General features: G+C 34.2%; 2 protein-coding genes across 2 annotated transcripts; both read right to left on the reverse strand.

Moving 5' to 3' along the window:
* Positions 1 to 798: 798 nt before the first annotated feature.
* Positions 799 to 4,244, reverse strand: F5B22DRAFT_627890 (uncharacterized protein). The gene is made up of 8 exons (XM_047976367.1): positions 4,030 to 4,244; positions 3,750 to 3,963; positions 3,642 to 3,701; positions 3,282 to 3,592; positions 3,050 to 3,233; positions 2,229 to 2,988; positions 1,987 to 2,178; positions 799 to 1,720 (listed from the first exon to the last, which is right to left on the reverse strand). Exons 3-8 carry the CDS (start codon positions 3,649 to 3,651, stop codon positions 1,480 to 1,482), a joined length of 1,698 nt encoding a protein of 565 aa, XP_047825722.1. The 5' UTR covers positions 3,652 to 3,701; positions 3,750 to 3,963; positions 4,030 to 4,244; the 3' UTR covers positions 799 to 1,479.
* Positions 4,245 to 12,794: 8,550 nt separating this feature from the next.
* F5B22DRAFT_651742 (amidase signature enzyme) lies at positions 12,795 to 14,847 on the reverse strand (the record flags this gene model as incomplete). Its single annotated transcript, XM_047979513.1, has 10 exons — positions 12,795 to 12,982; positions 13,041 to 13,232; positions 13,286 to 13,405; positions 13,454 to 13,586; positions 13,636 to 14,034; positions 14,097 to 14,193; positions 14,244 to 14,260; positions 14,320 to 14,364; positions 14,421 to 14,522; positions 14,578 to 14,847. 10 exons carry the CDS (start codon positions 14,845 to 14,847, stop codon positions 12,795 to 12,797), a joined length of 1,563 nt encoding a protein of 520 aa, XP_047825723.1.
* Positions 14,848 to 16,352: the final 1,505 nt, after the last annotated feature.

Here is a 16,352-nt window from a genome sequence, read left to right on the forward strand (position 1 = left end):
CAGTGGCAATAGACAAGTGGAGGACATTCTGGGCTGTGTCCTGGCGGAGTTGTGTGAGGATCGACTGCCGATCTGTGAACGACGTCTGTCATCCATTCGTAAACAGTTGATACCTCTCTGAGTCAACAAGTACTGCAGAATATCAAGCGTGTCTCGCCACGATATGAATACGAGGCCATTGTTGTTTGAGCGAAACCAAACTAGTAGCCTAATGTGGGATCATATAGTTATGCGTACCCCTATTCTAACAACTATGTACCACACCCTTACAACGTTAAATACCATCAATCAATCAACCCATCAAGCAAGCTGGGGTAGTGATCACACCTTACTTGAATTTGGCAAAAGTTCCTTTGTCCTGCACTCGTAGCATTGGTCCGGAGCTTTATAAGATTTGGGTCGCTTACGCCATTTGCTGTCTCAACTACTGATGCTTGTAGAAGCGATAGAAACACGTTTCATCAGTTACTGACATCGATTTTCCACTGGTGTTCGAGGAGAGGACCTTATACAAATTTTGACAAAATTCGTGAAGAGGTCAGAGACGGCGGCCGATATTTCGCAACAATCACTTGAACATTCATAAGAGAGAAGCTGAGGTATCTTCTCGTACGTATATATACATCCCTAATGATCAATCCAGAGTCCCTATAATTGTCCTGAAGTGCTAAGAAATAGTTGGTCTTATAACTTTAATTATTATAATTAAAAAAGTAAGCTTAAATGTGTATTAAAAAGTAATTAAAGTGATTTTATATATAAATACTATTTAATATAAAAATGTTATATTTAACTAACGTTACATTAAAAATTATAGTTCTAGTTCCAGATCCTATTGTAGCGATGTATTTAAAGATAAACGAGAATGAGTATTCGGTGAGATTTAAATGATTATAAACACGGCAGGAAAACTGAGCTTGTTTCTGTCCACAGCATTTTGTATCATTTTACACACGTTAAACACTTATGCGTTAGGTTAAGGTGTAGGCCGGTTGAAGGCACGCTTAGGTGAACACTTCAGCCGTACACCTTTGGTTATAAGCCCTTGTGAAACTGAAGCTCCTCAGCCCTCGCTGATTGGTAACACCTGGGTAGGGATCGGAGGTTAGGAACTGCGAGGGCACTTGTATACATCCAATTAAACACTTATCACATGCGCTAAACACTTGTACACTCTTCCGAATATACATGTCTCAATAGCGTTGAAATTAAGGCTAGTCAGCCCTCGCTTACTGGGGATGGTTGGTCTAATCCCAGTAGTTAGGCGCATTCGAGCAATTGTATTCAGTTAAGTCAAGTCAGCCTGCAAGCCTAAAGAGATCCAATTGGATCTTTAAGGACTGAGGGAACCCTAAAATATTCTTAATGAATTGGAGTTATCTTCTAAGCGGTGAAACTTAGCTCTTATTATAACATTATAGTAAAGGAGCCCAAGTAATACGCTCGGGCTGAGTGCCTAGATGATCGAAATTTTCTGTATCACCGAGCCATGAAGTTTACTAGTTCATCATAGCCCTTCTCTAAAAGTTCATCCCATGACCTGGGGTCATGTGGGACCAGGCTCTGGCGTTGCTTGTGAGCTGCTTTAAACGATTGCTCAGCTTCTTTCCCCAGCCCTCGTGCTAGGTATAGCTGACCCTGCCTAAAGAGAGTCCGAGTATGCTCATGTCTATGATATGAACGCCGAGCGAAAATTCTGAGGGCTCGATCCAGATAGTCCCTAGTGAACAGGTCGTCAGTAGTGGTTGGCGGAGAAGGGGGAAATCTGCAAAGAGTTTCACATGGATCGAATAAATCATTTCCTTAAATAAATTAGTACAAACACTTTACGTGGCATTTACATGAACATCTACTTATATTGGTTGCTGATGCAGCATTCCCAATACGTGACTATCCACGTGTATGGTGCGTTAAGCATTCGCATTAAATTTCATTAATTAGTTTGTCCGATCGACGCAAAACCTTAAAAGACAGCTTGAAACTTACCGCGCCTTCTCGAATTGTCCTTGACCCATTAAGTCTTGTGCGATTTTATGACTGACATCACCAATTCGGTGGTGCGTCCCGTCTAGAGTGATCGACCACTGATTGTAACATCGCAAATGGAACTCTAGGGCGCGCTGTAAGTCACCCTGAGACAAGTAGACGTTGCCGATACCGTACAACACCTTGCCTGTTCTACTCATAGATTAGCTTGGCTTGATATATCATAAGATATTAAGGCTCACTTGAACGATTTTGTGTCATTAGGCCCATACGCAGCCTCGAATATTTCACGCATCCGATGCAGCGCTTCTAGTGCTTCTTTATGGTTTCCTTGGATCCAATGCACTAACCCAATGTTCGGTAACGGCCATCCAAGCCATTTCTCGTCATAATCCGGGAGGGATTGGTACGTCGACACACTCCGCTTGAAAAAGTCGAGGGCTAGTGGATACATGTTGTTCATGGCATACGCCACGCCCACTTCATTGAAGACGCACCCTAGTTCATAGTCGATCACTTCTTTACCTTCTGCTGTGACTCGTTCACGCATCAAATTGAGCCACATGAGATTATGATGCAGGCTCTCCTGTGGGTTATTAGTTTCGTTAGCTGCTGAGCCCTGGTTGTTGTGGCTTTCACGAAGCATTTCCGTGACATGATCGCTAGGCTTCGTATACTTGAGCGTTTCACAAATGCTCTGAGCAAGTTGGCAGAATGGTTTGGACTCCTGTGGGAACCCTTCGTATGAGAACTGTGAAGAGTACCCGGCGCTCGCCGATGGTGTGTTTGTACGTGCCTTTAGATCTTGCTTGGTATCGGTTCCAGAGTTAATATGAGATATCGATAAAGATCGGCTCTGGTCAGACCCTGGGGGTGTCTCTAAGTCTGAAATGCCTTTGTTTGATGAGTATGCAGATGTTTTCAACATTCTACTCCTGTGGCTTCTCAAACTCTGTATATCCCACTCATCTAGGATACTCCCATCGGCGAGCTCGGAACGTACTGTGAGGGGAGAAAGGGGTTAAAAAACATCGGAACAAATAGATAACTGCAAGTAACTAACCAGTTACGTCTTGGGCGCTTGTCGATAGTTCGTATTGGGCTACTGCGGCCTCGATCATCGAGGCTATCGTATTATACAACTTGCACCCTATTTCTACTTTGCAAAGGTGCTCGTGGGTGCTCGCGACACCATAGGCGAAGGAATTGGGGTTTGATGATATCGTAGCTAACTCTTTTGGTACCACCTGTTTTTTTTATTAGTAGTGAAGGTGATAAGTTGTGAGGAGCCTTACTAGACGAGACCGTGAGAACTGGGCCTTCAGTTTTATGCCCCTATACTTGCTTTCTATAGTTTCGAATGCCGAGATGACAGGGCCTTTGAAGTCGCAGAAACTTCGTGATAATCGCTCAATCGCACGATTGTCTTCTTGCGTGAAAGACAAGAACGAGAAAGGGGCCGCACTTGCTCTCACTATGCTTTCGACAATATTGAGATCGATTCGACTTGCATCCTCAATGTATGGAGTTCCAAGGAAGACCACTCCAGAAACATAATCTAAAACATTGATGTACTCGTGCCTTTTTTCCGCCATGTTCGCATAAGCTTTAGGGTGGTTAGTCGACTTAGAGAATTCACTTTCCGCATAACATACCTGTTTCCATATACACCCACCAAGACTTTGGCACACTACGAAGATAGGCCTGCAGCGTGCCTTCTTCTGGTTAATAACCAATCGTAGTCCTGGATTAATGGTACATACATCTCGTGGGTTGAGGTGACCAAGCACGGAGGGAAGCACATGACTTTGTTGTAAGAGCGATTGCAGAATTGGCTGCCCCTTTACCAGTTCATAGTCATAATGCCAAACGCGTACAATTTCTCCGTACGGCTTTTGCACGTTTTTGAGCCATTCTCCTGTACGCCCTTTCCAGTCCGTGGGCCGAGGAAGGCCAACTCCCGGAACTATTACAATGCTGCGATAAAGTAGGTAGTCAGCTAAGCGGCAGCGGGTAATTATAGGGCTCTGGAAAAGCACGCACTTCAGCGCAAAATCCCCATTAGAGGATACGGCTGGGGGGTAGAGGAGATTCAACGACATGGCTTGGTTAGATTACTAGCAATGAGTTTCTCTGAACCAGTTGAACTGTACGCCACCAAGCTCTTAAGATGGCGAATGGTAGAGAAAGAAGAACTGAGCGCTGCATCACAGCTCATGGAAGAGCAAAGGACAAACCCACCACATCGCCTCGTGCTGCTACGACCAAGTTGAAAACTGTTGCCATACATCGACAGGGGTTCCTGATGAGTTCCGGCCGGTCACAGCCGGACCAATCAAATCTACAGATTATCAATGGATAGAAGTGGCGCGACGCTGCTAGTGTTGGAACATGCAAATAGAGTCATGGTTTGCAGCCAACTTACGAATCGAGACGATGCTTGAACAGGGCAATCAATGTCGTATCGAAATACCGCACCCAAAAGCAACAATCTGACCACCTCTTTTACTGATCCTATAAAAACCAAGGCGAGCAGAATGCCACTCGGTTGGAAACAATTTATGGTCAGAGGAACACTGCCACACCTACGTGCATCCTCAGAACTCGCTATCAGCGACTTTTATAAAAGTCCAGTGCGTAAAAGCGGCTTGCATACTTACTTAGTAGTAGTACTCTGCTCTATATATACCCGGGTGTGCAATGTGAATACACGATACTTTGGGCACTGCATAGTATGCAGTGCATACTCCTTGCTGAATGTTGGTAGGTGTCACACGGCCAAGACTTCAGAACCGAAGATAACCGATACGACCCATAGAGGAAAGTGAGGCTATAAGCGATTAGATAAGGACAATCTATTAGCTGCAAGAAGACCAACAGTTAAAGCATGAATGCCCAACAGTTAAAAGGGAGTCACAAATTGTATAAGGCCTAAATGAGTATAAATAGCTAAGGAATCTCCCACTCCAAGACAGAAGAAGGAGAGAGAGATCAAAGCCCTAGAAACCCCTAGTAGATTATTAATAAATATAACTAAGTTCTAAGCCCTCTTTATAAAAGCCCTTATTACAAATAATCTACTATCCCCCTTTAGGATATTCCAATATAGCCCAAACCTCTATATAATAGACAAGCTTTGGTAAAATCCCCCTATATATATATAATGCTATCTTAAACCCAAATCCCTATAAATATAAGATTACTCTAGTAAAATACTTCTCCTACCTTTACTAAACAAAAGGTATTTTAGGAAAGTTTATACCTTATATCCAACAATTTAAATATTATATGCTATAATCCTAATACTCCTATCCAAAAAGCAGGAAGTAGCTAATAACCTTATCGACTTAAGGCCCTAAACTTCTTTAAAATCGCGGATGTACCCTAACTATAGGATTTTAACTTTAATTCCTACTATCCTAATAAGGATAGCTTAAATTTTAACTCCTTAAAATCTCCCTTATTATATAAAAATTATCCTAAAAATAAATAATAGCTAAGCTACCTACCTTAGCTACTTTATTAAACCTAAAAGCCTAAAACTAAGGACATCCTGCCCCTTAACAACTTATAGGCTAAATTAAAGCATATAAAGGCATTAAGTAAACATTCCACTAACCCTAACTAAAGTTTAGCCTTTACCCCTAAATAAGCTATATCTCTTCTATTATTACCTATTATACCTAAACCTACCTATTTTAATTAAATTATATCCCTTTTTTCTAAAGGATTATTTCTTTTAAAAGACCTATTTAAATCCATTAATTAATTAGCTTTATAACGAAATCCTTCCATTATAGCCCCCAAATTAATATCTAAAGCTATAAAACTTACCTTTTATAACCTAACTATTTATAAAAATATTAAGGATATAAAAATAAAATATATAAATATAATAATCTAAAACCCCTTATAATAAGTTATAAATATTTATAATTATATAGGTAAAACCTTTTAAGCAGCTTAATCCCTATAAAAATATAAGCAAAAAATACCCCTTAAATAAAAGGAAGCATTTTAAAACGTATATATTACTATTTATAATATATATAATACCCTAATTAGCTTATATAAAATAAATATATAAATAATTTAAAAATAAATAAAACGTTTTTAATAAAAAATTATATAAGGAAATATTACTTTTTTTTAAAACATATAAAGAATTATTATATATATCGTATAAAATGCTTAATCCTAAATTAATATTATTAATTAATTTGAAGAGGTAGCAGATTACTATTATTAAGCCCTTTAAACTTTTTAAAGTAAACTTATTAAATAAAAAGCTAACCATTAAAAGACCTAAAAAGTTATAAATAATTAAACTACTATAATTAAGGAATAAATTAATTAATTTATAAACTACCCTATTATAAACCTTAATTAAATTAATAAGCTATAAGTTTATACTTAAATAATAATTTAAAAGATTTAAAAATAATTGAATAAATAAATTATACCTAATATAAATTAAATCATTAATAAGCTAAAAAAGTATAGCATTATAACCAACTTTACTAACTATCCTACTATAAAGTATTTATTATTAAAAGCTATTTTACAATAATAAATTAATAATAAAGCATTATAAGCAATAAAGGCCCAATTAATTACCCGGGCCTTTCAAGCTTAATATATAATAACAAAAATCTTTCCAGGAATCCTTACTAGAATTACCCCGCTACCCGGAAGTAACCCAGGAGGAAACCCTAATAGCTTTAACGATAACGACAACCCCTTCGAAGGATAACCCCCCCGTAATCTGCTTAAAGGACCACCTTAAAGGCCACCTCAAAATTCCAATAAAGAACCTAAAGGAAACTTAAATAATAATAATCCCCTTAACCCTCCTACTAATAAACTAATACATACCTTCTTAACTATACTTAAAAGTATTAATCCTATAACCACAATATTTAATCCTATTTAACTTAATAAGCCCTATACCTATAATAAAAAGAACACCTTTAAATTCTTTCCATAATAAATTAAGGTTAAGGATTATATATTTATATATATAAAAAGTTTTCCTTTTAATAAGCATTATATTAATTAAATCAATTCCCTTATAATAAATAAAGCCTTATAATAATATTAATTTTATTAAAAGCAAATCTATTATATTAATATTATTAATATTTAAATAGCTTATTAAATAGCTTATTAAATAGCTTTAAAAGCATAGTTCAAGGATCTATCAATAACGTACCAAAATACCGATGCTTTTATAAAAGTAAAATATTCCGGTAATATTACCTAATTTTTTACTAAAATCCTTAACTATAATAATTTAATAAAATAGTTTAGCTTAATATTTTAAACCTTTATTATTAAACGTTTATTATTTAAACTTATAAAGATAGTTTATTATAATTAAAGCTATATTTTTAAAAATAATAATAAGTTTTTTAATATAATTTAAAAAGTTAATATTATTTATAAAAATATATTAACGTATCTTAAGCTATTTTTAAAAGGCGTACTTAATTTAATAAAGGAGCAATTAAAATTAGGCTATTAAAATTAAAGTAAAGAAAATTGCTCCAATTTAAGCTTAAACTAATCTTTAAAAAAGAATAAAAAAAGGAAACCTATTAATAAAAAGCTAAATAAGCTTAAAATTAATCTTAAAAATAATTGCTAACCTAATATTATAGCTATATTAAAGGGAATTAATTAAGCTACCATTAATAAACAAAAGTAAAATAAGATTAACTGTTAACGGTACAGTAGGAATAACCACTATACCCTTACCTACTACGCTAAAAAGGATATCAACGGAAAGAAGCTTCCTCTAACCCTTAAAAAAACCTCTTTTATTAAAAAAAGGCTTAATAATAATATAGAACTACTATTTATAGCTAAACAAATTAAAATTAATACTATTACTATAAAGGTAATTAATCCTATATAATATATAAAAATAAAAGAATTAAATTTGGATTTTTAATTAGGCCCTATAAAGTATTATATAGGAATTTAAGCCTTTAAAAAGGTAACTTCTTTTATATTAATATAATTAAACGAATAGGAAATAAGCTTTTTAAATTAGCTTAAAAGAAGGCTAATTTAAAACCTAAAATGGGTTATAGGCCTATTATTCCTATAACCCTACTATATAATAATTAGGAATATTTAATTAAGGTGCTCTTAAATATAGGTAGTATTATTTTTATAATATTTTTTTTAAAGGTTAAATAATGGAAGCTACCCCTTATTAAAAGAGTATACCTTAAATTTATACTGGCCTTTAATATAATATATATATAAAAAGTAGAATAGTATTATATGGAATAAATTATTTTCCAATATTAAAAAAACTACTTTATAAAGCTTAGCTTCGAATTAAGTACCTTTAATAGGGATTATAATATTATCCTACCTTAATAATAAATAAAAGAATATTAGCCTATTTATTTTTTCGAAGATATAAGAAAAATTATGTTCGTATTTAAGTATTGCTATAAAAATTATATTAGTTAAGCTATCCTTAATTTAAGGACTATTAAGGTTATAATAATTATACTTTAAATAGTTATTAAGGCGGTGATAGAATAAATCCTTAAAGAATTTAAGGAATTCCTTCTAATTATAACTAAAGCGGTAATATAACGGTTGCTTAACTATTAACCTTAAAATTATATAATCGACCTTATGGATAGGAAGGCTTTACCTTAAGGACCCCTTTACGCTATAAATAATTATAAATTAAATATGCTTAAACTATAGTTGGATAAAATGCTTAAAATTAATTATATTTATAAATCTATTATATTATATAGGGTACCCTTTATATTTGTAAAAAAGAAAGATCTAAATAATTTATTATACCCTATTATGGATTATCGAAGCTTTAACGCTATTATAATACCGGTAAGGTATTCTATTCCCTTTATTGTAAAATTTTAAGCTAGATTTCGGAAAGCTAAATAGTTTACTAAAATTAACTTAAAATCTAAATTTTATTTAATTAGAATTAAAAAGGGTTATAAATAAAAAATAGCATTTTGTTATAAATATAAACTTTTTAAATATATAATTATACCTATAGGACTTATTAATACTTTTATAACGTTTTAATTTATAATAAACTATATCTTTTAGGACCTTATTAATATAGGGCTACTTATATACCTTAATAACCTTTTAATTTATACGGAAATAAAGGAGGAATATAATAAAATAGTTAAAAAGGTATTATAACGTTTTAATAAGTATAATCTAATGGTAGTACCTTAAAAATATAAATGGTATATATACGAAATCGAATTCTTTAAATACGTTATTAATATTAATAGTATTTTAATAGTTTAAGATAAAATTAACTATATTATTAAATAGGAAGTATTAACTACCTTACGTAAATTATAATAATTTATTGGATTTATAAACTTCTATTGAAAATTCATTAAAAAGTTCTTATTAATTATAAAACTATTAATGGATGTAAATAAAATAGATCGATAATAATAAAAGTAAATAAAAGCTATAAATAAAGCCTTTTTTAAATTTAAATACTATTTTACTATAGCCCTTATATTTATCCATTTTAACCCCTTTAAAGTAGTTTATATTAAAACTAATGCTTTTAACTTTACCCTTGGAGCTGTGCTATTATAAAAGGATAATGATGGTAAACTCCACCCTATTGCCTTTCACTTCCGGAAGTTAATGCTGATAGAAATAAACTATAAAATACATAATAAAAAGCTATTTGTAATAGTGGACGGATTTAACTAGTAACGTTAATACCTAAAAGGCGTTTAATATTGGATTAAAATTTATTTTAACTATTAGAACTTGTTATATTTTATAATAGTTAAAGTCCTAAATAGATGATAGGCCCGTTGGGCGTAATAACTATTAACGTATTAGTTTATAATAAATTATTAACCTGGTAAATTAAACGAAAAGGCTAATATTATATTAAGATTAGCCTAATATTACTTTAAAAAAGGGGAAAGTAAAGATTAACCAATTAAATTAATCTTATAGGATAAATATTTTTCGTATTTTAAAGGATTAATATTTAATTTAATAACATTTATACTATTAACTTCTAAATGATTTTATAACCTTTTTATACTTAAATGGTTACTAAAATTTATTAAGCTTGTTAAAAAAGTAATAAAGGATAACCTAAAGTACTACCTATAAAAGGATAAGCCTTTTAAAGGTATAAAATTTATAAACAACTTACTATATAAAAAAGGACGCCTATAAGTACTTATAACTATATAATAAGAAGTAATAAAAATAAAGCATAATATATAAATAGCTAGGTATATAGGAATAAATAAAATGCTAGAACTTATTATAAAAAACTTCTAATAGCTTAACGTTAAAGTAACTATAAGGGACTTTATATAAAGTTGCTATATTTACCAATAGAATAAAGCCCTACGATATACCCCCTATAGATTACTTTAACCTATAAAGTTGCATTATATTCTATAACAATTAGTTATAATAGACTTTATTATTAACCTACCTTTATTTAATAGTTATAACTTTATTTAAGTAATAATAAATCCTTTTATAAAAATAAAATACTTTATACCTTTAAAAGTTAAAGAAAAAAAAACTAAAGATTTTATTAAAATTTTTATTAAGTATTATTAGAAATTATATAGTATACCTTTTAACATAATTTCTAATAAAAATTCTAGGTTTATAAGCTATTTATAAAAGGACTTCCTAAAGTTTATTAATATTAAACCCTATATAAATATAGCCTTTTATCCTTAAATTAATAAATAAATAAAATAGCTTAACTAAATTTTTAAAATTTACCTTCGAATATTTATTAATTATAAAATGTCTAACTAGGAAAACCTTTTATTAACTGTTAAATTCGTATATAATAATGCTATATTAGCTTTAACGCATATATCCCCCTTTTATACAAATTACGGTTACTATTTAACTATATATAACCTTCCTATAGTATAACCCTATAACCTATCTAATAGGTTATATGCCTATTAAATAACGTAGGTATATAAGGAAGTTAAAGAATAGTTAAAAAAGGCCTAACAGTATATAAAGGAATAAGCGGATAAAAGATAAAGGGTTCCGCCTTAATATACTAAAAATTAATTAATAATATTAAATATAAAAAATATTAAAACGAAAAGACTTATTAAAAAGTTAAACAAAAAAATACTTAATCCTTTTAAAATCTGTAAAGTAATTTTACCTACTGCTATTAAATTTGTATTATTTAAAGGTTGGAAAATCTATAATTTATTTTATATTTTATTTATTAAGCCCTATTGCGTTAATAATTAAGCATTGCCTAACCCTAACCAAATCCTATAGGAAGCGCCTTTAATAAAATTTAAAAACTATTAAATAAAAGAAATTAAAAACTTTTTAAAAACCTAAAGGAATATAAAGTACCTAGTTAAATGGGAAGGTTAGCTAGTTAAAAGGCATTGGATTTAGGAACCTTATAAATATATAAATAGCGTTAGTATAAAGGCTTTTATTAAATAGTTCCATTAATAAAATTTTAATAAACTAGCGGACTTTTAAACTATTATAATTCCAAATTTATAATCTACCTAAAGAATTGAGTTATACTTAAAGTCAAGCATTAAAAAGGAGGGAAATAATATTACATAGCTAAGACTTTAAAACCAAAGATAACTAATACAACCTATAAAGGAAAGTGAAGCTATAAACAATTAAATAAGGACAATCTATTAACTATAAAAAGACCAACAATTAAAGCATGAATACCTAACAGTTAAAAGGGAGTTACAGATTATATGAAGCCTAAATAAGCATAAATAGCTAAGGAATCTCCCACTCCAGGACAGGAGAAGGAGAAAGAGATCAAAGCCCTAGAAACCCCTAGTAGATTATTAATGAATATGACTAAGTTCCAAGCCCTCTCTATAAGAGCCCTTGTCACAGTAGGTGAGCGTGAAGGTAGTACCTTTCTACTCTAGGTATACTGTTACCCTACCTGATACACACACTTGAGCCCCTACAGATCATTTAGTATCAGGATTGCGCTTTAGCCGCGACTCCTCACTTCACAAAATCATGTACCTAGGACGGAGGTTACGGTCGCAGATATCCATCAGGCTTGGTATTGTCGGCGCACACTGGTGGTGATGGATATTTACGGCCCCAACCTCCGTACTTGTCAGTATGGAACTATGTAAGTTGATCTTCTCTTCTACGAGATCGTACCGGCCATTACTTTAGCGCCCGAATACATGCGCCCAAATAGGTAATGATCATTATTGGTAATACTCGGTACTTGTTAGCTCAGAAACCATACAATGGTCATCAGAAAGCTACATGTGTAAGCAGAATGAATACATGTCCATTTCTCATGATCTGCAGCTATCCTTCTAGTGCAGCTCATCTTCATGGACTTCTTAAAGGTTAGGGGCAAATAAACCAATGTTGATGAGTTTCTAGAACTTAAATTTCCACGTCGTTTCGTCTGTCGTACATGTCGCTATAACATTTAGAGAAATATAAGAATACTCCAAATACAGTCTAGCTAAGTGGGTATAATGCGGCGGCTCCCGTCGCGGCGGAGTGGTCTCGCAGACGCGAAGTCATATAGGGCAATGATGAGAGTTTGGTTTGATGCGTAGTGGGGGATGCGTAGCGGAAGTGAGCTCAACACTAAAGGGATGTACATTGCAGAGCGCAGCTGAAGCAGTCTGAAGGACATAGTCTAGCCTACGATGATATTGACAACTGCTACGGATATAGGGGGTGGTTTCAAGCCACTTGCATTGAACATATAATAAATATGAGTGCTCTTCTAGTGACGAGATCTAAAGTTCCGAGGTAGCGCCGTTGTCGTACACGCGAAGTGGGAGGACGCGTGAAGGGAAATGGGCTTCAAATGCGCTGATGAACTGAAACATCAGATCCTCTTTACCAGCCTGAGCCATTATGCCTAGTCCGTACGGGCGTCCATCTTCGGGGATGACGCCAAGGGGCATTGTTGCGATTGGGTAGCCTATGTTTTTGTTAGACTAGAGAATAATACAATCTGGATAGAGGCTAATCTATATTACCAGATGCAGCAGAGATAAACACCATCAGGCTGTCCATTGGGAACGCCAGGATGTTCAAATCTTGCTCACGAAATAGCTTGTCAATTCCATTATCTTTGGATATAGACTTCATCCGCGCCTTGACCGTTTCGTACATCTCCCTCGACGGAGGGTTCCGAGAAGCTTTGATCAACTGGTTTTGATCGGGATGACCTTAGAGGTATATCGGTCAGGATCTTGCAATCAGTGCGGGGATCTGTGCTTACTTTCTGGCAGTTCCACATCCTTGTGCTCTTCATTGAAACTGATAAGATCTTCAATCGTTTTCAAGCCTGGGACGTCGACCTCTGCCAGCCAGTTTTCAATTGGCTTTTTGGCCTCATAGGCTGTCGACAATCAGCATTCGGCTATAGGATTTGTTCGACACAACCTACAGATGACCACTTCGATGGGATTCTGTCCCTCATACCATAGATCAGTCGCGGGAGGTATGTCGACGGGGTAAACCACAGATCCGTCGGCGGCACATTCTTTAATGCGATCAAAAGCCGCGAAGTACATCTCAGTCTATCATATCGTTAGCCAATCCCGAGGAGCACAATCACCGCATACGCACCATCTGCTTCAGTATGATATCATCTAGTTTCACAATGTTCGGGTGAAGCGACCATTTTGTGGGATCGAGAAAACCTGTACGAAGTCCATTGAAGTTCCCAGTAAGAAACCCCAGGTAACCAGCCTCGGGTAGGAGTTGCCGCTTCTCTTCTGTGAGGGCTGCCTGGCTTAGAAGTGCCAGGTCTCTGGGGGACCGAGCAAGCCCGCCTACAACATCTAGCTCTAGAGAACTTTTGAAAACGCCGTCCATGTTGACAACATTGAATGCAGGCTTGAAAGCATATAGACCAGCCCTTGAACCTGGCATGACTATAGAGCCGATTGACTCGGTCCCTAGAGCCAAGGGAGCGTAGCCTGCTGAAACCCCCACAGCAGAGCCTGTCGAGGAGCCACAGGGATCCTGAGAGCTGGGTTAGCTCAAGCGTGGTATGACGATTCACCAAGATAGAATAGGCGGTATACACTTTGTCCCAATCCCGTCTCATTTGCCCTACGAGCAATATAGGCAGATTGGGTTTGTCCTCTGAGAGCCGACCAACCGTTCGAGTTTGCATCCCCCCTACAGTAGGATTAGATTTATGAAAATGGTTCGAGGAGACCAGCACACACTTGAAATTACAAAGCTCCTGTGAAGTACGAGTCAACGTTGGAACGCTCGAGGGTGCGGGATAGGGTGGTCGCTCACATTCAAATTCGTTTTGCCGAGCACAATTGCACCCATCTTCTCCAACTGTTCTACAGGGTCAGCATCTGCTATCGCATCTTGCATTGTGCCCGAGCTCTAACCTTGGCAACGATGCTGGCACTTTTGGGGGCAATCGAGTCCTTGAGGGCAAGGCTGCCCAGTGTCGTCGCGAGTTCGAGGGACGGCGATGTGGCAATGGCATCCTATGCGGGTTCAGTCATTCAGGGTCGCCAGGATGCTTATACTGAGACAGCCGACCTTGACCAGGATGGGAATGCCGTGAAATGGACTCCTGACAAGACCCGCCGTCCTTTCACGGTCGAGCTGTGCCGAGCGCTCCATGAGGAGGTGATGAGGAGTGATGGAAATCATAGCGTTCAGCTTGGCGCCCTGTTGATCGTGCTTGTCGATTTGTGCGAGGCATGCCTGCACCAGCTCGACACTGGTGAGCACACCAGCATCGAGCTTTCTCTGCAAGGCCGCAGAGTCAAGACTCAGCAGCTCGGCCGTGGACAGATTCGGTGCCATGCTAGAAAATGGAAGCGAGCGGAAGATGAAAGAGAGTACGACAGTTAACGACGACGAGATCAGGGTTAGCGGGGTGCGGCAACCAAAGCGAGATCCTCTCATGTTGCCAGGGAGCTTGAGGTGTCTATCTCTTTACAGGATTAGATAGCTTTGCCTAGGTACCGCATACACTCGCAAAACTCGAACAACACTAACACAGCACTACCGGCCATATAGCCAATCATACAACGTTATTTCCTGGGGAAGTGGGTATGATCTTCACTTCCCTAGGAAATAACGCTATATGATTAGCTATAGGCTATTAATTGTTAAATATAAGGGGTTATATCTTAAGCCAAGATATTGGGTAAACGGGGATTGTAGGGTAAACCCACGTTAGGAAGATAAGGGCCTTCATAAAATCTTTGCATAGTAAGGCACGTTATATAAAAAATAATAAAATTAATTAATATATTAAATTCTATATATTATTACTTAACTATATTTAATAATTAAAAGTTTTATTACTATTTTTAACTATTATTAAATAAGCTATTAATTTAATTAAATAATTAATATATATAAATTAATTAATTAAAATATAAAAATTATATTAAAATATTTAAATAACTTTTATATTTAAAATTAAAAACTTAAAAGTAAAGCTATTAGTTTAAATTTTTAAGATTATATTATTTTAAACTTAAATATAAAAATATTATAATTAAAATAACTTATAATATTTAAAGTTAAAGATTATTTAAAAGTAATAAATATATTAATATTTTTTATAAGGTTTTTATTAATAATAAATTATAAAATTATTAATTTAAAATATATTTAAAATATAATTAAAATAATTACCTTTAAATAAACTATATATAATATTAATTTAAATAATTATAATATAATAATCCTTAATATATTAAGGATCCTATTATTAATATAAAGCTAGGATAAGATTTATTAAAGTAACTTTAAGTATTATAAAGCAATTAAGCTTTAACGGTTTATTTATATACCTATAAGGCGTATTTTAATATAAATATTATATAATTAATATTAAAGGTTATTAAGTAAAGTATTACCTTTATTTTAAAAACTTAATATAAATTTAAATTAAATAATAAAGTAAGAATTAATTAGTTATATAAGAAATGCTTATTATTATATAAACTATCTTTCCTTTACTTTTAGCCTTTAACCTATTATAGCTTACCTTACCTATTAGGCTTACCTTAAGGTAAGCTAGGTATCCCAGGTAAGCTAGGTAAATCGTTATATAATCTATACCTGTTAATAGCCCTTTACTAGCCCTATTTATCATTTTATACCTAACTTCCCTTTTAGTTAATCTTTAATCCTTTTAATAGGCCGCTTTTATTTATTAATTTATAACATTATCCCTTTTTTCCTAAGTTTTTATTATCCTTAGGGTTAGGGTTAGGGTTAGGGTTAGGGTTAGGGTTAGGGTTAGGGTTAGGGTTAGGGTTAGGGTTAGGGTTAGGGTTAGGGTTAGGGTTAGG

This window comes from Xylaria bambusicola, assembly GCF_022495145.1.
Source record: "Xylaria bambusicola strain CBS 139988 unplaced genomic scaffold F5B22scaffold_73, whole genome shotgun sequence".
Classification (NCBI taxonomy): Eukaryota; Fungi; Ascomycota; class Sordariomycetes; order Xylariales; family Xylariaceae; genus Xylaria; species Xylaria bambusicola.